The sequence below is a fragment of the Meles meles genome, chromosome 7 (genome assembly GCF_922984935.1).
Source record: "Meles meles chromosome 7, mMelMel3.1 paternal haplotype, whole genome shotgun sequence".
In the NCBI taxonomy this organism is placed as follows: domain Eukaryota; kingdom Metazoa; phylum Chordata; class Mammalia; order Carnivora; family Mustelidae; genus Meles; species Meles meles.
In genome coordinates this window covers 15,214,433-15,242,245 of record NC_060072.1, presented here as the reverse complement: position 1 = coordinate 15,242,245, position 27,813 = coordinate 15,214,433, and the positions used below count along the sequence as shown (strand labels likewise).

The 27,813-nt window shown below is 36.7% G+C and overlaps 1 protein-coding gene across 2 annotated transcripts in view; it reads right to left on the bottom strand.

Moving 5' to 3' along the window:
- CRY1 (cryptochrome circadian regulator 1) overlaps window positions 1–27,813 on the bottom strand; it is a 95,770-nt gene that overhangs the window by 29,072 nt on the left and 38,885 nt on the right. For both annotated transcript variants that reach the window (XM_046013502.1, XM_046013503.1), the window contains exon 2: window positions 2,882–2,990. In XM_046013502.1, the coding sequence (XP_045869458.1) occupies window positions 2,882–2,990 (109 nt within the window). The remainder of the gene's footprint in view (window positions 1–2,881; window positions 2,991–27,813) is intronic.

The window sequence follows — 27,813 nt, the reverse complement described above, 5'->3', positions numbered from 1 at the left end:
AAAAATGCTCTGAGCCCATCTCTAAATCTACTCAATATAAATAGAATAAGGAAATCCTGTAGAGAGGAGAAGATATATATTAGACCATCAGTACTGGAACCACTCTCACCATCCCAATCAACGAAAGCACTGTTATCAGGTTTAAAACAGTTTCACCTCCCAAGTGGGAAACAGGATTACTCATGTATTAAAAATTCTATTTTCTGAACTAGAATAAGAAAACCAGAAACAGTAATGTAAATCAGTCAGCTGACTGACAGAAGAATCTTTTCCCTTAGAGGAAAAGGGGTGTGAGACTGAGGGGGTGGGAAGGAGACCTGCTTTTTATTATATATCCTTTTAGGCTTTTTTTAAAAACACATGCATATAGCACCTCTTGACAAAAAAGTAAAAATAAAAACACCAATGTAATAAAAAAAAGGACTTAATTCCCTCTGTGGCTCTCGACATAGTATATAATCTGAAAGGAAGTTTTCATAAGTGGTATTTTACATAGTACGTAGCCCAAGGAAAAATCAGAATAAAATGGTAAGCACTTGATGTGCTTTATGTGTTACATGCATCTGTACTTTATGGCCCATGTGGAAATCACTGCTTCTCCGCCCAACTGACAAAGACTGGGACAGCATCTAAATGCAGAAGGTAGTTTAATCCAATAATATTAATTTAGGTAAAAGAAAGCTCAAAACAAAGAACATAAAAGATTTGCTAACTTAAAACAATTTTTTTTAAAACAAGTAAATACAAGTTTTGTGATTGTATTTTTTTGTCGTAATTCCATTACAGTTAACATACACTGTTACATTAGTTTCAGGAGTACAATACAGTGATTCAACAATTCTAAACATCACCAGTGCTCATCACAAGGGCATTCCTTAATCCCCATCACTTATTTCACCCATGCTCTTACCCCAGCCCTCCTCTGGTAACCAGCAGTTTGTTCTCTATAGTTAAGAGTCTGTTTTTGATGCATCTCTTTCTCTTTTTTTCCTTTGCTCATTTATTTTGTTTCTTAAATTCCACATATGCATGACATCATATGGTATTTGTCTCTCTCTCACTTGCTTTGCTTATTAGCATTATACTCACCAGCTCCATCCATGTTGTTGGAAATGGCAAAATTTCATTCTTTTTTATAACTGAATAATATTCCACTGTATATAGACACCACAACTTCTTCATCCAGTCATCTATCAATGGACACTTAGGCTCTTCCACACTTTGGCTATTGTAAAAAACGCTGCTATATATGTAGGGGTGCATATATGCCTTTGAATTAGTGTTTTCATATTTTTTGTGTAAATACCCAGTAGTGCAATTAATGGATTATAGTATAGTTCTAGTTTTACTTTTGAGGAATTTCCATATAGTTTACCATAGCTGGCTGCACCAGTTTGCATTCCCACCAACAGTGTAAGAGGGTTCCTTTTTCTCCATATTCTTAAAACAGTTGTTGTTTTAGTTTTGTTATTTTAAAGCAACGAAAGTCCTCTTAGGCTTCATTTTACTTATACTACATGGACTCAGAGATACATACACTTTTACACTCATGAGTTATTGATAAACTATTACACCATTGTTCCTGATGTGCTTTCTACTCAGAATTCTTACATGCACCTAAAGTTAAATTCTGACTCTAAGTAGCCATAGTAGTAAAACATACTTTAATAAAACAAATCTTCACTAGCCAAAACTGTTGCATTAGTGAAATCCTGAACATTAATACCAGTGAAAAAGATTAGGTAGTGTTATTTGACTCCCAGCACTGGGAATATTTTCATTCAAGGAAAGGAACTATTCTCTTCTGCATTAGAAATAGGAACATTACTATCAAAAAAAAATTGATAACTCAAATAGCTGCAAAAAAAAGAAAAAGGCAGATATACATTAGGAATTCTAACAGTAGGAAAGAAAGAGAAAGGGATGGATAAAAAAGACAAAACCAGGAATCAGCTTCTGGTCTGAGCACTTCCATGTGCTAGCTGTATGACCTTAGTCAACTCTTTTAACCTCTCCAGGACTAATTTTTTCAATTGGGAAAAAAAGAAGGGAGACATAAGATTAGGAGATTTAAGATTCTACCAAATTAAAAAAAAACCCACAAAACTAAAGTTTTGTATTATTAGTAGCTTGTTGTTCATTATAGCCCTTGGACCCAAAAATTCCTCTTCTAAGAATTATCCCAAAAATATACTAGCACATGTGAGCAAAGATATTTGTATTTGGACAGGGATGTTCACTGACAGCATTATCTGTATTAGCAAAGGCGTGTGGAAAATGACCAAATGTTCAGTAGAAAGCTTGTTAAAGAAATCATAGCATCCTACACAATGGAATACTACGAAGCCATTTAAAAGACTGAGGGAGCAGTAGGAAACAACCTCTAAAATACATGGCTATGTAACTAAAGCACGACACGGATGGTGTAAAATATAGTGCATTCTTACCTTTATTATTAAAACGGGGATGGTAACATACACAAAAATGCAAATTTATATATATAGATGGATCTACAGGTATTATATATATATATATATATATACTATATTATATATAATGTGTTAAATACATACATATAGATACATGGACATACATATTCTTACTAATGCAAAAAAATATTTGTAATGCATATGTAAGAAACAGGTAGTAGTTGTTGCTTCTAGGGTTAGGCAGAAGAAAGATTTAAGTTTTCATTGCAAACTACTTTTTTTGCGGTCTTGATTCTACCATGTAAAACTTTTATTAAATTAAAAAAACGAAATTTTTATTTAAAAATACTTGTATTTCACATACCTTAAATTACCTCAAATACCTTACTCAGCAAATATGTGTCTTCTCTGAAATAAGATTATTATTTTAAGCAAAGATTTTTTCAGATTACCTTAAAAAGTCTGGGAAACACATCTGCTGGCTGTCCACGAATCACAAACAAACGAGAGTTTAATTTTCGCAGATTGGCATCAAGGTCTTCAAGACACTGAAGCAAAAATCTACAGAGAAAAATATTAAAATTTTTAAACATGTATATTTAGAAGATACAAAGTATTACAAAATCATGTCATTCTAAAAACTGACATGCCAGCCCCATAATTTTATTACCTCTTATTTTATTTCTAACTGGTCTGTAAATTACTCTTTCCAGAAATCATACTTACCATTTTTTAATTACAAACAACTTTCTCAGTATTTTAATGAAATTCCTAAATTAAATCACTAACTTCCATTAATTAATAGTGAATGAATGGTAGCAATGTTTAATTTGTAAGCATCAAAATTATATAAATTAAATGAATTGATTTCATTGATGAAATGAACTCAAGTTCAAACAGAAAAGCCTCCTTGAAAAATCTAGAACATTTTTCTACTAAAAAAATGGAAATATCCTATTTAGTCACTCTGAGCAAGTGAATAATTTAAGAATTTGAGTACTAAAGGATACTATAATCATCTATGAGAGAGAAAACATGCCTATTTTCAAGTTTCTTATCTAATTAAGGAAACTGATAATAAATAGACATGAAATTATGTGGCATAATTCTGAGTGCAGAGAATGTCAGGTTAATTAAAAAAGAAAAATTTCATGAGACAGGTGGACTTTTCTCAATGAAATAAGTACTAAGAAGGCTTACCCATGATAGTTATGTTGGGAAATTCTGAGGCAGTACCAAAAGACTGCTCACTGTGCATCTTTTATTGTGAAGAAATGGAGCGGTCTCCAAGAACATTTCTTTTTTTTTTTCCCAAAGATTTTATTTATTTATTTGACAGGCAGAGATCACAAGTAGGCAGAGAGGCAGGCAGATAGAGGTGGAAGCAGGCTCCCTGTGAGCAGAGAGCCCGATGTGGGGCTCGATCCCAGGACCCTGGGATCATGATCTGAGCCGAAGGCAGAGGCTTTAACCCACTGAGCCACCCAGGTGCCCCACCAAGAGCATTTCTAAAAGAGAGGTCATCCCTAGAAAATCCAACCTCACTATCTGCCTCATGCTAACTTCTCTAACATTTCATCTAGATTCCCTTCCCTTCAGCTGGACAGATCTTATTTCCTCTTTACTCTGCTTCTTTTATGTATCTGATCTTAAGGTTAAATATTTGTCTGCCTTTCCCACAAGTCATGTGTTCTTTGAGAATAGTGATGGTGTTTCCTTGTGAGGAGTCAGAAATGCACTGTCCAATATGGTAGTCACTATGCACATATAGCCAGAATTAACAATTCAGTTTCTCAGTCACACTTGCCGGATTTCAAGGCCTCTCAACAGCCACATGTGTGCCATTAGTTACCATACTGGACAGCATAGGTGAACAACATTTTTATTGCTGCAGAAAGTTCTACCAGACACCATTATTCTAGGAGGCTATTCAGTTCAGATCATTTTCTTATTCTGATCCCATCATTTCATCAAGAAAGTTTTGTTAATTTTTATAGTTGTAGTTATTACTGACATCAGTATACCTAGTCAAGTTTGATATTCTTTTCCATTTAGGAGTCATCATCTCTATAGATGTGGGGACTCAGGGGGACTCCCATTATATTACCTTTATTTATTTATTTATTTATTAAAAGATTCTATTTCTTTATTTGCCAGAGAGACAGCGAGTGAGAGCACAAGTAGGGGTGAAGCGGCAGGCAAAGGGAGAAGCAGGCAGTGAGCAAGGAGCCCAACGCAGAACTCAATCCCAAGACCCGGGGATCACCACCTGAACCGAAGACAAGACACTTAACCGAAGGAACCACCCAGGTATCCCCCATCGTATCACCTTTAGGAAGGTGCACAATTGTCTTTAAACAAATAGGAAAACAAACCTTTCTATTTTCACATCTATATTTCACCTCATCACTGTTCTGTTTGGGTTTGGAACCACCACCCTAACACTGACCCCTACCCCAACCTATCACTACAAACATGCAAATACTTTGACGGGGGTGGGGTGGGGGGAGATTGTTGATGTTGTTATACCAATACGAAAGTACCTGAATTTTACAAAATTATCCATAACTATGAATAATTTATCATATTGATGGTGATAAATGTTTATTAGGAAACATCTAGTTTTATGTATTTGCTTGGCAAGCGTTTTTAGACACTGTAGTAGTCAGATAAAAAATTGAGTTTAAATGAACTAGCAACTCTAAGTTTTCTTAAATTTAAACAGTATAAAACTAAAATGTCCTGGGAGGATAATCCACCCAAGCACCCCCAGAGAGTACATTTTTAACAAGAACATATTTTCAGATCTTCTCTTAATATGGCGTATTACTATACCTAATTGGAGGCTCAGTTAATAACACTATTAACTACATGCAACAGGTTACTTTTTAAAGGCCACACAGTAGTAAAACTCACCACATCTCTTTGCATAATTGTATTACCTGTATAGAAGCACAGTTCTCCTGTTATTTAACTGATTACTAATTGCATCACTTCAAAATAAATAGAAAGGGTACTAAATAAGAAAATATACTTCTTCACTTTAAACATATTAAAGACTTAAAAAAACCTCCAGAGATAACTTATTGTTATTAGAAAAAAAATTACATGCATTGAGTTTCCTTATGCCATTTCCAACAAATGATTTCAACATGAATCAACAGAAATAGTTTCTTAAAGTAGGTCATTACTATAGCAACCAGCGGGCGGTTTGGTATACTCCCCGTCACAATGACCTACTTTCTAGCCTGTGCTAGAATAGCTTTATATAACCAGAATTTCTAGTTCTGTCTATAAAATAGTCTAAAAAAGGCAATGATGGGATACAACACAATCCACAGTTGTTGAAAACAAGGCATACAAATTAACACGTATCATACCAGAATAAAACCATCTGGTTCTGCACTTTAGTTTATAAAATATATCTTATCATATGCTCAAAGATGAAAAATACACTTAGAATATCTAAATCAAAACAATTCACTGCTGGGGCGCCAGGGTGGCTCAGTGGGTTAAAGTCTCTGCCTTCGGCTCAGGTCATGATCCCAGGGTCCTGATATCAAGCCCCACATCGGGCTCTCTGCTCAGCGAGGTGCCTGCTTCCTGCTCTCTCTGCCTGCCTCTCTGCCTACTTGTGATCTCTGTCTGTCAAATAAATAAATAAACTCTTAAAAAAAATTCACCACTGATCCTGAAGAACTAATTTAAAGACTACAAATTAAAATAATTAAAAACACACGTAAAAAAAATCTTTTGTCCTCTGCATGAAACAATGGTCAAATTTTAAAAATTAAAGTTCTGGACATATTAATTATAATAAAGAAAGTATGTAAAGAATGTTAGTCATTAACCCAAGTCTATGGCATTTTATTAGAAAATTTAAAAATTATAAATAGCAATTTTCTCTCTATAAATTGAATAAAGTTTGCATATACTTTTTTCTAGTTTGTAACAAATTTTTGGTGTTTTCATCTAACTTAATCATTATTCTAATTGTCAGAATATTTTGTGATACACATTTTCTGTAAAGAGAACAGTTTAGGGTGCATGGGTGGCTCATTTGGTTAAGCATCTCCCTTCGGATAGCTCAGGTCATGACCCTGGGGTCCTGTTTCTCCCTCTGCCCTCCCTCTCCCTCTGCCCATCCTTCCTGCTCATGCTCTCTCTCTCTCTCAAATACATAAAATCTTAAAAAAGAGAGAGAGAGAGAGAAAATAGTTTAATGTTCAATAAAGATTAAATCTATATTTTTAAGTAAATTTACTTTGGCAAGCTATAATGGTCATAAATCAGTGAATATATAACATGACACAATGTTGCTTTTTTAAAAAAATATTTTATTTATTTATTTGACAGAGAGAGAGGTCACAAGTAGGCAAAGAGGCAGGCAGAGAGAGAGGGAGAAACAGGCTCCCCACTGAGCAGACAGCCGGATGCGGGGCTCCATCCCAGGACCCTGAGATCATGACCTGAGCCGAAGGCAGAGACCTAAACCACTGAGCCACCCAGGCGCCCCCAATGTTGCTTTTTTTTAAAAGAAGGTTTTTATTTATTTGAGAAAGAGGATGAGCAAGAACGAGTGAGAGAGAGCATGCGCCGCACACAGGCCTGGGGAGACAGAGGGAAAGAGAGAAACAGAGAGCCCAATGCAGGGCTTGATTCCAGGACTCTGGGATCATGACCTGAATCCAGGACCCTGGGATCATGACACTTAAGGATCTGAGCTACCCAGGTGCCTGACAATGTTGCTTTTTATAATAAATATTTTGCAGTACCCTCTTCTAAATTCTGAAATTTAAATAAAAATTTTAAAAAGAAATTTATAGATAAGTAGCATATTTATGTGTACAAATATAAAGCATTAATAGAATGCTTTACTGTAATATATGGCAGAAATTAAAGGAAGGTCATTTATATTTTAAAAAGAAATAACATGTATTTCCAAATGTAAATATCTGAGTATGACAAAACAGGGAATTAATTCGACGCCGACACCTACATCCAGAATCGTTTTAAAAATTCAATAGCTACAAAAACAGACTGACATATTTGTATTAATGGTGACTCAAACACCATGAGTGGTACTGCCTTTGGTGACATGACTTTCTGTAATGTTGAGCAAGACTAGTAAAATTCTGGACAAGAAAAAGTACAATTTTTCCTTGATTTACAAAGGTGATAAATATAGGAAAACTCAGCATATATCTTTCATAAGAATATACGTATATATTTCATAAGAAATACCTAGCATTTATTTATAAAAATGGATTTAGGCTCCAGATTCAGAGAATTGGAAGTTTTTCACTTACATGAAACATCTCGTAGAATATTTGAAAGTTATTGGGACTCAAGACAACAATTTATCTTGAGAGACTATCCTGAGCATTACAAGTCTTTCTTTATTAGCCTCTCTTCACTAATTCCACTAGTGCCTCTAATCATTGTGATAAACAAAAATGCACCCACAAATTCCTAAAACACCTCTAAGGAGTGATATTATTCATTATTCACATGATTTCACTGATTTGAGAGATACAAGTAATAGGAGTGTCCAATACGCAAGGAGCTGAAAATCTAGAAAAGAAATTTTAAAATATACATGATGTATGAGACTATAACAGAACCTGCCAGGTAGAATGCAACATATATGGTAAGAGATCTGTATGGATAACATTAATATAGCTTTGAAAAATCAAGAGGGAGAAATCATTTCTGGATTTCTCTTTTTGAGATTGGGAAAAATTTAGGCAAAAATTTCAAAGATGCTGATTGTAGAGGAGAAGCCTTCCAATATTAGTATGATTTTTATAGCTGGAGATAGGGAGGGAGAATTATTGGCCCTTAGACTATAACCTCCTTAAAGACTGGGACTAGATCTCTCTCCCTCTGCCTGTCATTCCCCCTGCTTGTGCACATGCTCTCTTCTCTATCTCTGACCAAAAAAAAAAAAAAAAAAAGAGATGGACTAGATCTCGTTTACCACTTTCCAATGCCTAGACAATACATAACATACAGCAGAAGTTCAAAAAATATTTATCTAACAACCAACCAAATAAATAAATTCATGAAGGCAAGAGAAAGGGATTTCTTTCAAGTTTTTATTTAAATTCTACTTAGTTAACATACAATGTAATATTAGTTTCAGGTGTACAATATACTGACTCAACACTTCCATACAACACCCAGTGCTTATCACTAGTGCACTCCTTAATCCGTATCACCTATTAACTCATCCCTCCCACCCCACCCCCACTTTTGGTAACAGTTTATTCTCTATAGTTAAGAATTGTTTCTTTTTTCTTTTATTTCTTTTCAGCATAACAGTATTCATTGTTTTTGCACCACACCCAGTACTCCATGCAATACGTGCCCTCCCTATTACCCACCACCTGGTTCCCCCAACCTCCCACCCCCCGCCCCTTCAAAACCCTCAAAAACTTCAAAACCCGGTTGTTTTTCAGAGTCCATAGTCTCTCATGGTTCACCTCCCCTTCCAATTTCCCTCAACTTCCTTCTCCTCTCCATCTCCCAATGTCCTCCACGTCATTTGTTATGCTCCACAAATAAGTGAAACCATATGATACTTGGCTCTCTCTGCTTGATTATTTCACTCAGCATAATCTCTTCCAGTCCCTTCCATGTTGCTACAAAAGTTGGGTATTCATCCTTTTTGATGGAGGCATAATACTCCATTGTGTATATGGACCACATCTTCCTTATCCACTCGTCCGTTGAAGGGCATCTTGGTTCTTACCACAGTTTGGCGAGCGTGGCCATTGCTGCTATAAACATTGGGGTACAGATGGCCCTTCTTTTCACTTCATCTGTATCTTTGGGGTAAATACCCAATAGTGCAATTGCAGGGTCATAGGGAAGCTCTATTTTTAATTTCTTGAGGAATCTCCACACTGTTCTCCAAAATGGCTGCACCAACTTGCATTCCCACCAACAGTGTAAGAGGGTTCCCCTTTCTCCACATCCTCTCCAACACACGTTGTTTCCTGTCTTGCTAATTTTGGCCATTCTAACTGGTGTAAGGTGGTACCTCAATGTGGTTTTAATTTGAATCTCCCTGATGGCTAGTGATGATGAACATTTTTTCATGTGTCTGATAGCCATTTGTATGTCTTCATTGGAGAAGTGTCTGTTCATATCTTCTGCCCATTTTTTAACAATATTTGTTCTTCCATTCCATGAGCATGGAATGTCTTTCCATTCCTTTGTGTCGTCTTCAGTTTCTTTCATTAGTGTTTTATAGTTTTTAGAGTACAGGTTTTTTGCCTCTTTGGTTAGCTTTATTCCTAGGTATCTTATTGATTTTGGTACAACTGCAAATGGGATTGATACGTTAACTAGTAGAAAGGGATTTTTAAGACTTGAGTCAATAGTCAACGGAATGAACATTCTCTGAATGTCTGTACTAGGTAGTTTACATATACTTCCAACACCTTTACAATAAGCTATCTCATTTAAAAAATGATGAATCTAAAACTCATTAAGGACATTTTCCGAAGTAACTCAGCTAAACAATAAAAGTTTTAATTTGAATATGTCTGACCCTAAATCCATGTTTTTTGCACTATATAATGCTACTTTCCTTCGGCTCAGGTCATGATCTCGGGGTCCTGGGATCGAGTCCCGCATCGGGGGTCTCTGCTCGGCGGGGAGCCTGCTTCCCTCTCTCTCTCTGCCTGCCTCTCTATCTACTTTGGATCTCTCTCTGTCAAATAAATAAAATAAAATCTTTAAAAAAAAAAAAAAAAAAAAAAAAAAAAAAAGATGGCCATGGGCGCCTGGGTGGCTCAGTGGGTTAAGCCTCTGCCTTCAGCTCAGATCATGGTCTGGGGTCTTGGGATCAAGCTCTGCATCGGGTTCTCTGCTCAGCAGGGAGCCTGCTTCCCCCTCTCCCTCTGCCTGTCTGTCTCTATGCCTACTTGTGATCCCTCTCTCTCTCTCCCTATCAAATAAATAAATAAATAAAAACCTTTAAAAAAAAAAAGATGGGAAGAAAACAGTTTTTTTTTATCTTCTAGATGATGGACAAGCACATGTAATATGGGACACCTGGGTAACTCAGCTGGTTTAGCATCTGCCTTCAGCTCAGGTCATTTTCCCAGGGTTTTGGGATTGAGTCCCACATTGGGCTGCCTGCTTCTCCCTCTGCTTGTGCACTCAATCTCTCTCTGTGTGTCAAACAAATAAATATATCTTTAAAAAAAATAAAGTTCATTTCTCACTCATGTTATACATCGATTACAGATCAAGGCATTTCTCTCACATTTAATTGGTCAAAGCAGGTCACATGGCCAAGCCAGACTTCAAGAAAGCTAAAAATACAAAATAAACTTCCTGCAGGAAGAGACACCAAAGAATGGTAAACAGAATAACATCTACCATAATACATAAACCAAATATGGGTATATATGTACCACATGGTGAATTTCTTAATGGTGTATTATGGCAGCACATTAGAAATCTAACTCTGGGGGGGGGGGAGCAGGGAAAAGGGGACATGAGAGGGATGAGAGGGCATGAGTAAGAAAACATTTGAGCAGAGTTTGGAATCAACAGATTGTTGATAAGATAATATAGGAAAGGACACCACCTTAACCACATAATCAGAGTAAACATCACAATGTGTTGATATCCCGTACATCCTGACATGATGTGATGAGAACATTTTACCACTATGGATTTTTCACAAAACCTATATCCCAGTCTAATCATTAGAAAAACATCAAACCTAAATTGAAGGCCAGTCTACAAAATACATAAACATACTCAAAATCAAAAAGGCCATAAAAAGCAAGGAAAATTTGAGAAACTGTCATAGACAGAGGAGACTAAGGAGACATACAACTGAATGCAATTTGGTAATCTGGATGGGATCCTGTAACAGAAAAGAAAAATTAGTGGATATCTGAATAAAGTCTGGAGGTTAGTTAACGCTTATAAGACAGAGTGCAAGATGAAGCAGGAAAGAATATCCAATGGAAAAAACGACAGTCTCTTCAATAAATGGGTTTGGGAAAACTGGACAGTCACATGCAGAAGAATGAAACTAGACCATTTCCTTATGCCATACACAAAAATAGACTCAAAATGGATGAAAGACCTAAATGTGAGACAGGGATTCATCAAAATCCTCGAGAAGAATACTGGTAGCAACCTCATCAACCTTGGCGGCAGCAACTTCTTACTACACCTCTCCAAAAGCAAGAGAAACAAAGGCAAAAATGAACTATTGGGACTTCATCAGGATAAAAAACTTCTGCACAGCAAAGGAAACAGTCAACAAAACCAAAAGATAACAGAATGGGAGAAGATACTTGCAAATGACATATCAGATAAAGGGATAGTATCCAAAATCTACAAAGAACTTATCAGGGAGGCACCTGTGTGGCTCAGTGGGTTAAAGCCTCTGCCTTCAGCTCAGGTCATGATCTCAGGGTCCTGGGATCAAGCCCTGCCTTGGGCTCTCTGCTCAGCAGGGAGAGCCTGCTCTCCCCACACCCCCCCCCCCCCACTCTGCCTGCTTCTCTGCCTACTTGTGATCTCTGCCTGTCAAATAAATAAATAAAATATATTAAAAAAAAAAAAGAATTTATAGGGGCACCTGGGCAGCTCAGTCGGTTAAGCATCTGCCTTCAGCTCAGGTCATGATCTCAGGGTCCTGGGATAGAGTCCAGCATCAGGTTCCCTGCTTGGCAGGAGGCTTCTCCCTCTCCTCCCCACTCATGTGCTCTCTCTCACTATCTCTGTCTCTCTCAAACAAATACAAATCTTAAAAAGAAAAAAAAAAAAAAAAGAACTTATCAAACTCAACACCCAAAGAACAAATAATCCAATTAAGAAATGTGCAGAGGACATGAACAGACATTTCTCTAAAGAAGACATCCAAATGGCCAACAGATACATGAAAAAGTGCTCAATACCACTTGGTATCAGGGAAATACAAATCAAAACCACAATAAGATACATCCACACATCTGTCAGTATGACTAAAATTAACAAGTCAGGAAACAACAGACATTGGCTAGGATGTGTAGAAAGGGGAACCCTCCCCCCCAAACACTGCTAGTGGGAATGCAAGCTGGTGCAACCACTCTGGAAAATAGTATGGAGGTTCCTCAAAAAGTTGAAAATAGAGCTACCCTATGACCCAGCAATTGCACTACTGGGTATTTACCCTAAAGATATAAATGTGGTGATCCAAAGGAACACTTGCTCCCAAATGTTTATAGCAGCAATATCCACAACAGCCAAACTATGGAAAAAGCCTAGATGTCCATCAACAGATGAATGGATAAAAAAGATGTGGGGCATGTGTGTGTGTATGCAGACACACACACACACACGAATATTATGCAGCCATCAAAAAATGAAATCTTGCCATTTGCAATGATGTAGATGGAACTAGAAGGTATTATGCTAAGCAAAATAAGCCAATCAGAGAAAGACAATTATCATATGATCTCACTGATATGTGGGATTTAGAAACAAAACAGAGGATCATAGGGGAAGAGACAAAAAATAAAACAAGACGAAACCAGAGAGAGAGAGAGACAAAACATTAAGAGACTCTTAATCATAGGAAACAAACAGGTTGCTAGAGGGAAGGCAGGGGAGAGATAGGGATGCTGGGTAACCGACATTAAGAAGGGCATGTGATGCACCACTCAGAATGGCTAAAACTAACAAGCCAGGAAATGAAAGATGCTGGCGAGGATGCGGAGAAAGGGGAACCCTCCTACACTCTTGGTGGGAAAGCAAGCTGGTGCAACCACTCTGGAAAACAGCATGGAGGTTCCTCAAAAAGTTGAAAATAGAGCTACCCTATGACCCAGCAATTGCACTACTGGGTATTTACCCTAAAGATACAAACGTAGTGATCCGAAGGGGCACGTGCACCCGAATGTTTATAGCAGCAATGTCCACAATTGCCAAACTATGGAAAGAACCTAGATGTCCATCAACAGATGAATGGATAAAGAAGATGTGGTATATATACACAATGGAATACTATGCAGCCATCAAAAGAAATGAAATCTTGCCATTTGCGACGATGTGGATGGAACTAGAGGGTATTATGCTTAGTGAAATAAGTCAATCGGAGAAAGACAACTATCATATGATCTCCCTGATATGAGGAAGTGAAGATGCAACGTGGGGAGTTTGGGGGGTAGGAAAAGAATAAATGAAACAAGATGGGATTGGGAGGGAGACAAACCATAAGACTCTTAATCTCACAAAACAAACTGAGGGTTGCTGGGGGGAGGGGGGCCGTGAGAGGGAGGTGGGGTTATGGACATTGGGGAGGGTATGTGCTATGGTGTGTGCTGTGAAGTGTGTAAACCTGGCGATTCACAGCCCTGTACCCCTGGGGATAAAAATACATTATATGTTTATAAAAAAATTTAAAAATTTAATTAAAAAAAAGAAGGGCATGTGATGTAATGAACACTGAGTATTATGTAAGACCAATGAATCACAGACCTGTACCTCTGAAACCAATGGACACATATTAATTATATGTTAATTAAGTGAATTTAAATTTAAAATGTTAAAATGGCAAAAAAAAGTGTGTAAGATGTTAATATTAGGAGAGACTGGGTACAGAGTACAGAGGAACTCTCTATACTATCTTTGAATGTTTTCTACAAATCTGAAGTTATTTTCAAAATTTATTTAAAAAAAACCCTTGTGCCCAACCTACCCCACAAAAGCATAATCTCAATACCAATTTATGGAATTTAAGTGGTCCTAAATACCTCAAGCATATCATTGCATTTAAAGTGGTCCCAGGGGGCACCTGGGTGACTCAGCCACTAAGCGGCTACCTTCGGCTTAGGTCATGATCCCAGGGTTCTGGATCGAGCCCCGTATCGGGCTTCCTGCTTGGCGGGAACCTGCTTCTCCTTCTCCCACTCCCCCTGCTTGTGCTCCTTCTCTCACTGTATCTCTGTCAAATAAGTAAATAAAATCCTTAAAAAATAAAAAAAATAAATAAATAAAGTGGTCCCAGATTGGTTGTGATCTGGGATAACTGTTAACAGAAATTATAAATCCTCTTTGGATTCAAACCCATGCCTCAATTTCCACACAAAAAAAATCCCAACAAAAATTAATCAATCAATCAAAATATCCAAGGAATCAAGAATTTAATCTGAATCACAGAATGCGGGGCCTTAAGTTGATAAGAACTTCTGGAACTGCTACTAAGTACCAATTCAAGGAGGTCACGAATCCCAAGCAGGGTAAAAAAGAGAGGGACATGGGGTAGGAGATGAGTGGAAAAGAGGTGGTAGGGGAAGTAAAGATATAAATAAAGAACACGCAGAAATGGGCAGAGATATAAAGAGGGAGAGTCAAGAGACAGAGACACACTCTACATCTAGACACATCCAACTGAAACTATACAAAATAAAAAACAAAGATATAGTATATAAAGCAGCTAAAATACAGCTATACCCAATAAGCAAAGAATATGTATTCAAGTGTACAAGGCACAATTATGAAAATAGACCCTATACTAAATCATAACACTGTACTTAACAAATTTAAAAGAATTGGTATTTTTATATCTTAAAATTTAAAAAGCACTTTTCTAAACAATTAATGGGACAAAGAACATCATAATGGATTTTGGAAAATACCCACAACTGAATGATAATGAAGAAAATATATCTCAAATGTGAAGAATGCAAAACAAAAAAGTGGTATTAGAAAGAAATGTACAGGCTTAAATGCTTTATTATAAGACTGGAAACTGAGTTAGAAAAACAGAATAAATCCAAAAACAAAAGCAAAAACACAGAAAGAAGGAAATGATAAAGAACAGTAATTAGAAGAAACAGAATACAAATACATAATAAAACAAAGCCAAAATTTATTATTTGAAAGATAATTATGGGGAAAAAGGAGAAGCAGCAAAATAAGCAATAATAATAAAAAGGAGATATAATCTCATCTACATTTTTAATATTGATTGATTGATTGATTGATTTGAGACAGAGATCTCGGAGGGTGGGCAGAAGGAGAGAGAGTCTTAAGCAGACTCTGTGCAGAGTGCGGAGCCTGATGCGGGGCTCTACCTCACAACCCAGAGATCACAACCTGAACCAAAACCTAGAGTTGGTTGTTGAACTGACAATAGCACCCAGACGCCTCCTCAGATAAAAATTTTTATTAAGAATAAAAAATACTACAAGATTAAACAGAAAATAAGACAATATGAACAATTTTATGCCAATAAATTTGAAAACATAGATGAAATGGAAAAATTCCTCACTAAAACTGACTCAAGAGCAAAAACAAAACATGAATAGTCCTATAGCCATTAAAGAAACTAAATCAGTGGTTAAAAATCTTAGAAGCAAGATACAAGAGCCAATAAGCTTTACAGATAAATTTGACCAAACTTTCAAGGCAACATAAACTCTAATTTTATAGAGGATGCTAATTTCATGCAGAGGATATATAAAAAAGGAATATTCCTCAACTCATCTTATGAGGTTAAATTTACCTTAACACCAAAATTAGACGAAGACAGTACAAATGGAAAACTACAAACTAACTCATTCACAAGGATATTAAACATATCATATCAGTAAACCAAATCGAGCAAAATATAAAAAATATTATACATCATAATCAAGTTGGACTTATCTTCAGAAAGGTGATTAATATTAAAAATTAGTTAAAGCAATTTACCTCATTCACAGAATAAAAGAAAAAAAAATCACGTTACTAATTGAACAAATGCAGAAAGAGTAGCCACTAATTTCAATTTAACCTCAATAAACTAGGGCTAGAAGGTAACTTCCCTAACGTGAAAGAGAGCATCCAAAAATACACAGAAAACATCATATTTAATAGTAAAATGTTGAAAACACTGCTTTTAGGTTGGGGAGAAGACAAAGATGCCTGCTATTACCACTTCTATTCAACTTGTAGGTAGCAGACCTAACCAGTGAAGTAATAGAGCAAGAGATAAAAGATATAAAGAAGGGGAAGGGGAAGAAACAAAACCATGATTATTTATAGATGATAGGAGTATCAATACTACCAATATAAAAAGAGAAATACACAGAAAAATTGCATTAATAGTAGGGCTTAAAAGGGTTAAAATCACTTAATTCTTAGAATCAATTTACACTAATATAATTTATGTAATTTAGGCCTCTCTGGCTTCAAATATCACACAAAGCTATTTATAATTAGAACTCTTATTATTCCTTATCTAATTTTAGAAACCACTGCATTGTGACTTTACCAGGTTAGAACAAAACTAAGTATCAAATGTACCTGTGGGTTTTAAAGGATTTACATACAACTAAATAAAATCTGTCCAACATGAGGTCAAAAGCATGCTGTCCCAGATCTACGTATAATTCTTTTCTATGGTCTAACAGTACTATTTGAAATTTCTCTCCTTCAGAAAAAGATTAGTCTTATGCCACAGTTATATCTCAGTAAAGATGGAAAAAATGGTATTTCACTTTTTGCTAAATAAAATTTCAATATTCATATGTGAAAAGAAAAAACTAATAATGATGAAAAAAATTTTTTAAAGATTTTATTTATTTGACAGAGATCACAAGTAGGGAGAGAGGCAGGCAGAGAGAGAGAGGAGGAAGCAGGCTCCCTGCCAAGCAGAGAGCCCAATGCGGGGCTCGATCCCAGGACCCTAGGATCATGACCTGAGCAAAAGGCAGAGGCTTTAACCCACTGAGCCACCCAGGCGCCCCGAAAAATTATTTTTTTCTAAAAGTATGACTTACTACGTGTCACATGGGTCTATCTACGGTTTGGCCAATGGTCAAGATCTTTCACTCATTGACATTACTCCAAAAATTGATAGTCACCTAATGCAATCTATCCATCTACCTTTTCATCAAAAATTTGAGAGCCTACTAACATTGTTGTGGTCCCTGGGATAAAGGAGAAAACAAAATTAAGTGCCTGGTCTCATGAAGTTTTTATGAAGATAATGATAATAGCTGCAAACATTTAGAAAGTGTATTATCAGATACTATTCTAAGCAGTTTACATGCACACACACAACCAATTGATATGGTACTTCCCTTATTTACAAATGAGGAAACTGAGGCATAAAGAAGTTAAAGTATTCTCCCAAAAACACATGAATAGAAATGTAGCAAAACTAGGATTTAAAACCCATTCAACCTGGGGCGCCTGAGTGGCTCAGTGGATTAAGCCTCTGCCTTCAGCTCAGGTCATTATCTCAGGTCCTGGGATCGAGTCCCGCATCAGGCTCTCTGCTCGGCAGGTTCCTCCTCTCTCTTCCTCCCTCTCTCTCTGCCTGCCTCTCTGCCTACTTGTGAACTCTCTCTGTCAAATAAATAAATAAATAAATAAATAAATAAAATCTTTAAAAAAAAAAAACCATTCGGGCGCCTGGGTGGCTCAGTGGTTTAGGCCGCTGCCTTCGGCTCAGGTCATGATCTCAGGGTCCTGGGATCGAGTCCCGCATCAGGCTCTCTGCTCGACAGGGAGCCTGCTTCCCTCTCTCTCTCTGACTGCCTCTCTGCCTATTTGTGATCTCTCTCTGTCAAAATAAATAAGTAAAATCTTTAAAAAAAAAAAAAAAAAACCATTCAACCTGCCTGGCTTCAGATTTTAAGTTTTTGAATCATTACACCATAGTTCAGTTGTGATCATTTCCACAGAGAAAAACTAAAATATGGTAGAGGATTTGTATATAAAATTTGTATAATTTTATACAAAGTGGTCACAGAAGGACTTTTTTTTTTATATTCTACAGCCTTGATTCAACATCTTCCTTTGAAAATCCCCTCAAACCACCTCTTCCCACAGTCTCTCGCAATCTTAGTTACTGATGATTCCATCTTTCAAGTTACTCAAGCCAAATCGTAACCTGATTGGTCAGAATAGGATATACTTACATTGAGAAATTTTGTCAAGCTACCAAATCAGTAGCTTGACAAAACAAAAAATTGTATGTTGCGGGGCGCCTGGGTGGCTCAGTGGATTAAGCCGCTGCCTTCGGCTCAGGTCATGATCTCCGGGTCCTGGGATCGAGCCCCGCATCGGGCTCTCTGCTTGGCAGGGAGCCTGCTTCCTCCTCTCTCTCTCTGCCTGCCTCTCTGCCTACTTGTGATCTCTCTCTCTGTCAAATAAATAAATAAAATCTTTAAAAAAAAAAATTGTATGTTGCTCACGCTGAATTCACTGCAACTCCAGGCAGTTATCCTCTAAGTGGTGACTTTACCATTCCAGTTCCTTTAATCTTGTGGCTCTATAATTTAAACACAAGGCCTCCTTCACAGCAGGAAGAATGGGAGAAGCATATAGGGGCTTTCCTCTGCCTCAGCCAAGCACATCCTTACACAAGTCACTGACCATAACTAGTTGTGTGACTTCACGAAACTACAAAGGGATATAAGAAGGGAAATGTCTCATATGCCCAAGTAAGAACAGGATGTTGGTGAGCAGTAGCATATTGTCCTTGACTCCATTTTCTTTTGTAGCTAACATATAAAACTTCAGCAAATCTTACCAGCTGTACCTTCAAAATACATCCAGAATTTAACTACTTTGCACTACCACCTTTACCTTACTACTCTGGTTCAATCCCCCATCATTTCTTTAATTTATTTATTTTTTCAGCGTAACAGTATTCATTGTTTTTGCACAACACCCAGTGCTCCATGCAAAACGTGCCCTCCCTATTACCCACCACCTATTCCCCCAACCTCCCACCCCTGACCCTTTAAAACCCTCAGGTTGTTTTTCAGAGTCCATAGTCTCTTATGGTTCGCCTCCCCTTCCAATTTTTTTTTTATAAACATATAATGTATTTTTATCCCCAGGGGTACAGGTCTGTGAATCGCCAGGTTTACACATTTCACAGCACTCACCATAGCACATACCCTCCCCAATGTCCATAACCCCCTCCCCCTCTCCCAACCCCACCTCCCCCCAGCAACCCCCAGTTTATTTTGTGAGATTAAGAGTCATTTATGGTTTGTCTCCCTCCCAATCCCATCTTGTTTCATTTATTCTTCTCCTATCCTCCTACCCCCCCCATGTTGCTTCTCCATGTCCTCATATCAGGGAGATCATATGATAGTTGTCTTTCTCCGACTGACTTATTTCACTAAGCATGATACCCTCTAGTTCCATCCACGTCGTCGCAAATGGCAAGATTTCATTTCTTTTGATGGCTGCATAGTATTCCATTGTGTATATATACCACATCTTCTTTATCCATTCATCTGTTGATGGACATCTAGGTTCTTTCCATAGTTTGGCTATTGTAGACATTGCTGCTATAAACATTCGGGTGCACCGGGTCACTATGTTTGTATCTTTAGGGTAAATACCCAGTAGTGCAATTGCTGGGTCATAGGGTAGCTCTATTTTCAACTTTTTGAGGAACCTCCATGCTGTTTTCCAGAGTGGTTGCACATGCTTGCATTCCCACCAACAGTGTAGGAGGGTTCCCCTTTCTCCGCATCCTCGCCAGCATCTTTCATTTCCTGACTTGTTAATTTTAGCCATTCTGACTGGTGTGAGGTGATATCTCATGGTGGTTTTGATTTGTATTTCCCTGATGCCGAGTGACGTGGAGCACTTTTCATGTGTCTGTTGGCCATTTGGATGTCTTCTTTGCAGAAATGTCTGTTCATGTCCTCTGCCCATTTCTTGACTGGATTGTTTGTTCTTTGGGTGTTGAGTTTGCTAAGTTCCTTATAGATTTTGGATACTAGCCCTTTATCCGATGTGTCGTTTGCAAATATCTTCTCCCATTCTGTCAGTTGTCTTTTGGTTTTGTTAACTGTTTCCTTTGCTGTGCAAAAGCTTTTGATCTTGATGAAATCCCAATAGTTCATTTTGCCCTGCTTCCCTTGCTTCCCTTGCCTTTGCCATTGTTCCTAGGAAGATGTTGCTGTGGCTGAGGTCATCAATCCCCCATCATTTCTGACCTAGATTATTACAATGGCCGTCTATCTCACTGCTTCCATACTTGCCCTCACTGTCCTCTCAGTCTTCACGCAAACACCAAATGGTCATGAACAAATCCTTCAACTGCAATGACTTCCCATTTCATTAAAAAAAGAAAAGTCCTTAAAATGACCTTTTAGGCCCCACAGGATGAACCTGGGCACCAGCTATCTCTCTGACTTCATCTCCTACTACTTTCCCTTTACTTTACTTTGTTCTAGACACAGATCCTCTTTGAGATCCCCTGAATAGGACAGAAGTGCTCCTATCTTAGTGCCTTTGCATAGACTATTCCTTCCATCTACAATACACTTCCCTAATATATATACATGGTTCAATTCCTCACTTTCTTCAGGTCTTTGAGCTCAAATATCACCTCTGAAGTGACATCCTCTCTGACTATCCTATTTAAAACTGATCTCCCCTCACTTATGCCCCTAGCACTCTGGACCCCCTTCCTTGCTATATTTTTCTTTTTAACACATGCCATCTCTTACATACTAATACATACACTTTTATATTTATTACTTGTCTCACATTCTCATTTAGATATAAGTTCTACCACAGCAACTTCTTTCAAGATATGTCTCCAAAGGCAAAGGAAACAAAAGCGAAAATGAATTTTTGGGACTTCATCAAGATCAAAAGCTTCTGCACAGCAAAGGAAACAGTCAACAAAACAAAGAGGCAATCCAGAGAATGGAAGAAGATATTCACAAATGACAGTACAGACAAAAGGTTGATATCCAGGATCTATAAAGAACTTCTCAAACTCAACACACACAAAACAGATAATCATGTCAAAAAATGGGCAGAAGACATGAACAGACACTTCTCCAATGAAGACATACAAATGGCCATCAGACACATGAAAAAATGTTCATCATCACCAGCCATCAAGGAAATTCAAATTAAAACTACATTGAGATACCACCTTACACCAGTTAGAATGGCCAAAATTAGCAAGACAGGAAACAACTTGTGTTGGAGAGGATGTGGAGAAAGGTGAACCCTCTTACACTGTTGGTGGGAATGCAAGTTGGCGCAGCCACTTTGGAGAACAGTATGGAGTTCCTCAAGAAATTAAAAATAGAGCTTCCCTATGACCCTGCAATTGAAAAGAAGGGCCATCTGTACCCCAATGTTTATAGCAGCAATGGTCACGGTTGCCAGACTGTGGAAAGAACCAAGATGCCCTTCAATGGACGAATGGATAAGGAAGATGTGGTCCATATACACTATGGAGTATTATGCCTCCATCAGAAAGGATGAATACCCAACTTTTGTAGCAACATGGATGGCACTGGAAGAGATTATGCTGAGTGAAATAAGTCAAGCAGAGAGAGTCAATTATCAAATGGTTTCACTTATTTGTGGAGCATAAGAAATAACATGGAGGACATGGGGAGATGGAGAGGAGAAAGGAGTTGAGGGAAATTGGAAGGGGAGGTGAACCATGAGAGACTACAGACTCTGAAAAACAATCTAAGGGTCTAGAAGGGGTGGGGGGTGGGAGGTTGGGGGAACCAGGTGGTGGGTATTATGGAGGGCACGTATTGCATGGAGCACTGGGTGTGGTTCATAAACAATGAATTCTGTTACACTGAAAAGAAAAAAAAAAAAAGAGTAGGTTTTTGCCTCTTTTGCTCACTACATTCATTAAATATATTTTTTATATGAAAGAATGAAGACATCATGTGTGCAGAGAGAAACACTTAAGAGAGTAAATGACCTATACAGATATATGAGAAAAGAGGGTAAACATCCAGACCCATGAGGTCTTGTGTTTGTTTGAGGAACAAAAAACATGCTTGGAGGCTAACTAGTGAATAATATAAGATTAAAGAAGAAATGGTGATTATGTAGAATAAAGGAATGGAGGTTGGTATTTCACAGAAGACTGTCATGTAAATCCCCAGTGATAATGGAACATCTATGCAGAGACCTGAAGTAAAGTGAGGGAACAGGCCACAATGGAAGGAAAACATTCTGTGCAGAGGGAATAGATATGTATAATTCAGATGAATATGCACAGAATCTTTAGAAGAATACTCAAGAGACTAGTATGGCTACAGCTGAGTGAAAGGTAGAGTGCTAAGAAATTAGGTTAGAAAGTTATCAAGTTCCAGTTCACATAATATCTTACAAATAATATCTTACAAAGTATTATATGGACATCACCTTTTACTCTGAGATGTCACTACAGAATTAATCTTACTTATGATTATGAAGGATCATAACAGGTTAAAGGGAAGAAGAGGAAGAATAAGGAAACTTTAAAAGGAAACTATTGCAACATTATATGCAGTGGCTTCAGTGGAGATAATTAATTATATAATCATGAGACATGCTCTGAGCTTGGATACATTTTGAAAGCAGAGCCAACATGATTTAATCAATACATTTAAAGCTAAAAAATAAACAAAAGCAAGCAATCAAGAACCAAAAACAAAACAGTAAGTTTAAGGAGTAAAAAATAGGAGTAAAATTTTTTTCAGATATGTGAAAAAGAGCAAAAGGAAGCTCTATAAAAAATATAACTGAGAGGGGCACCTGGGTGGCTCAGTGGGTTAAGCCTCTGCCTTCAGCTCAAGTCATGATGTCAGGGTCCTGGGATCAAGCCCCACATCAGGCTCTCTTCTCATCAGGGAGCCTGCTTCCCCCCCGCCCCCGCCTACTTGTGATCTCTATCATAAATTTTAAAAAATTTAAAAAAAGACTGAGATAAAACATAATGATACAATTAAAAAGAATTATGTAATGGAAAGTTGATATAAAGAAATTTTACAAAATGAAACAGAGAAACAAAAAAATGGAAAGTATGGAGAAGTAAGAAATTAAGAATGCACTGAAAAACATCTAAGCAGTGTACAAAAGGAGTATGTGGTAGGAGCACTATTTGAAAAGTAGCAGCTGAAGAATTTTCAGAACTGATTAAAGATACTAACTCACAGGTCCAAGAAGCCTTACAAATCAAGAGGAATAAATGTAAAAAATACACCAAGATCCATTATTGAAAAACTGAAGATGTATCAGAGAAAGAGAAGATTTAAAATTAAACAATAAAAAAAAATTATCCTCAATAAAGTAAAAGCAGGCATGGCAGCTGACTCTTACATCTCTAATATGCTGAAAGAAAATAACTGTCAACCTAGAATTCAATACCCAGTGTAAGTAAGGACCGAAAGACAGCATCTTTAGACAAACAAAATGAGTCTGCCACTAGCAGTCCTTCACTATAGAGCATTCAAAAAGATATTATTAATGTTAAAAGAGATTCCAACTACAAAATTTGAGATGCTAGAAGGAATAAAGAACACAGAAAGTGGTAAATATGTTTGCAAATAAACACTAGCCTTATAAAACAGCAAAGAATAATGTATTTGGGATTTTTTTAAAGCAAAAAAGAAAGGATGACTGGGTAGCTCAGCTGGTTAAGCGTCTGACTCTTGATCTCAGCTCAGGTATTGATTTCAGGGTCGGAGTTCAAGCCCCACATTGGGCTCCATGCTAGGTGTGGAGCCTACTTAAAAGCTAAAAAGAAAGCGATAATTAGTATATGAGTCAGGAAACCAACTGAACTTTAAAATTTTAAGTGTTTTAAGGGCTTTGTATTATCTAAAAAGGGGCAGAGTTGTTGATTAACTTGAGATATTGATCAGTGTGCCTGCAGTAATTTCTAGGATAAATACTAAAAGAACAGTTAAAATTATGTGATCATTTAAAGCTAGTAGAAAGAAATGAAAAAAGTTAAAGCAATTAATTCTAAAGAAGGGAAGATAAAGAAAGAAAACAGGCAGGACAGAAAAGAAAATAAGATGGTGGATAGAAATCCAAATACCTTGGTAATTATAACAAATGTAAATAAGCTTCAATTAAAAAATAATATTGTCAGACCAATTAACCCAAAAGCCAAATATATGCTGTTTTAAAAGACATCTAAAACAAAGGTTCCAGACTGAAAACAAAAGGATACAAAAAGTTCAACATGAAAATATCAAAGAAAACTGCTATAGCTGTATTAATTACAAACATAATGGACTTTAAGGGAAAATACTATAAATTAAGAAGACACTTTCATAATGATATACACTCCAATTCACCAAGAAAATACAATAATTATCTAATAATATAAATTTTACAGCTATATCCATATTTCATAATGATAAAAACTAAGAGCATCAATTTATCAGGACATATATTATAGTAACTTAAAAATATATAAAGTAAAAAGTAACAAAACTTCAAAGAGAGATCCAGGCCTGCATCAATACTTTTTTTTTTCAGGTTTTATGTCTTTTTATTTGAGAGAGAAATCACAAGTAGGCAGAGAGGCAGGTGGGGTGGAGGGGAAGAAGGCCCCCTACTGAGCACACAGCCCCATGTGGCTCAATCCCAGGACCCTGAGACCATGACCTGAGCTGAAGGCAGAGGCTTAACCCACTGAGTCACCCAGGCGCCCCAACACTTTTTTTGATATATCTGAGATAACAAGCAGATCAAAGACAAGTATAGAAGATTTGGACAACACATTAACAACTGTGACTTAATGAAAAACCAACTCTATCTAATAATAGTAGTAGACAATGATAGAAAAGTATATACATTTAAAAAAAAAAACTGATCATATATGGGAACATTTAAAAAAGTCTAGGGTGCCTGGGTGGCTCAGTGGGTTAGGCCTCTGCCTTCGGCTTGGGTCGTGGTCTCAGGGCCCTGGGATCCAGGCCTGCATCTGGCTCTCTGCTCAGCAGGGAGCCTGCTTCCCCATCTCTCTGCCTGCCTCTCTTCCTACTTGTGATTTCTCTGTCAAATAAATAATAAATTAATCCTTTAAAAAATAAATTAATTAAGAAATCTAAACTAATTTCAAGAATTTAAATATTACAGAGCATATTCTTTTATATTGATATATTTAAGCCAAAAGTTAACCCTAAAAAGATAATCAGAAAAGTTTTCTGTTTGGAATATAAGTGTTATAAATGTTATAAATAAATAATAAAGAAAAATACCTCTAAATAGCCAAAGAAACAAATTATAATAATATTTAGAAAATATTTTGAGCTGAATGATAATGAATATACCACATTAAAGAGAACTGTGGGCTACAACTACAATAGAAATTAAAGGTACTTTTACATAGCTAAAAGTTTATGTTAGGGGAAAAAAGGGCTGCAAATAAATAGTCTAGGCACACACCCCAAGAAGTTACCATTAATGGAATATAGATGTCTATAAACAACTCAGAATACAGATTTATATATTCCCCCTTAATATGAAAGACAGCATGAAAAAAAGAAAAAGACGAAAGAATAAAAAAAATAGAGAGTAATGAAATTGAAAACAAACCTACAACAGAGATGATCAGTAACGACAAAAGTTTGTTCTCTGAAAAGATGATAAAATTAATCTCTGTCATGTGGATAAAAGGTACCAAATAGGGATCACAGTCAGTGGTACTGTAATAGCATTGTATAGTGCAACATGGTAGCTACACTTGTGGTGAGCATAGAATAATGTAAGACTTGTCAAATCACTGTTGTATACTTGAAACTAATATAACATTGTGTGTCCACTACACTTCAATTAAGAAAAAAATTAATCAACTTCTAATGAAATTCATCAAAATGAAAAGGGAAAAGACACAAGTAATATGAAGAATGAAAAAGACTAAATAAATACAGGTACCACTGACATTTAAATCACAAAAAAATAAGGTAAGTGGGTTTCAATTTCAAGAAATGGTCTAGGTTAGTTAGATCAATGTTCCCATTAATAACAAATAAAAATATTAATTAATATATATAAAACACCTTAAAGCAGCCAAGAGCTGAGACAAGACAATAAGGAACTACCAAACCAAGTTGAGTAGAACACACATCAGCTTTTACCCTAAAAGAATTTGCTAATCCCAAGGCATCTGAACAGCAGTTTTGATCACCTCATGATACAAGGGGTACAAAAGTCAAAACACAGAATCAGCCAAAGACACAAAGTCTAAAAGAAGACACCCAAAACATTAAGCCAAAATGCTACACACTTCCTTTGGGAATGAAAAAACTAGAAATAAAATCCTCTTTCACATGCCTAGTGGTGAGGAAGCTTTGGCATTCAAGCAAAAAAGGAGGGGGAAAAATAAAAAGAAAAGATTCTAAATTATAAGCACTGACTGGCCCTAGGGCAGATCTGCAGCCCAAATAAAAAGAATCAAGGGTGATCTAAGAAACTTCAAACCATAAATTTAAATTGTCCCTTAAGTGGTGGTGACTCTAATGCCACTAAGAAATACAAATTCTTTATGGAGAAAGGCACCCTTATCCTGGGCCTCAGGAAGTTCTGAAAAATAATTTTTTCAAATATAAAAGTCCTCAAAACATCTAAAGGGTAGGGGCAGATGACAGATTACCTTCAAAGGAGCCAACAGTGTTCAACAACAACAATGAAAACTAGAAGACAGCATTCTATATTCAATAAGCTGGGGGAGGGAAGCAACCTAAAATTTTATATCCATGAAACATCTTACAGGTACTGAGATAAACATATAGATGTATTTTGATAAAAGATGAAAGGGTTCATCTCTAAAAGATCTCACTAAAGGAAATTTAAAATGGTATGTTTCAGGTAAAAGTAAATTGATTCCAGATGATCAATTGTCTAGTATGTAAGAAAAACAGAAAAAGTAGTGAATACATGGGTAAATATAAATGAACTGAAACTTAACAAAACAATATTATAATAATAGCTAGTGGAATTGTTTTTTAAAAATGATAGAATTAGGGCCCCTGGGTGGCTCAGTGGGTTAAAGCCTCTGCCTTTGGCTCAGGTCATGATCCCAGGGTCCTGGGATCAAGTCCCACATCCGGCTCTCTGCTCAGCAGGGGGCCTGCTTCCCTCTCTCTCTCTGCCTGCCTCTCTGCCTACTTGTGATCTGTCTCTGTCAAATAAATAAATAAAATCTTTTTAAAAAATGATAGAATTAAAACACTGAAGTTTAACTATGGAAGGGAATAATGAAATTTAAATGTTCTAGGCCCCTTGTACTATGTAGGAGGAAGGCAAAAGGTAAGGATTTACATTAGACTTTGAAAACTTAAGTATACATCTCATTTTTAATCACTTTAAAAGTCATGCAGTATATTACACTTATGGCATTCAATAAAATTTAACCACATATATGAAAATATTCTTAGAAAGCTAGAAACCATTTTTCTTAAGTTTCTCACTGTGACAAAAATTTATCTAATAAAAATGTAAGCAAAAAAGCATACTCAATGGAGAAATATTTAAATATCCCCTTTTAAAAGTTGGAATAAGACAAGGAAACCTATTATGACCACTTCCATTCAACGCTTCTTAGAGGTCCCAGCTAGTGAGTAAGACAAACACCAATCAG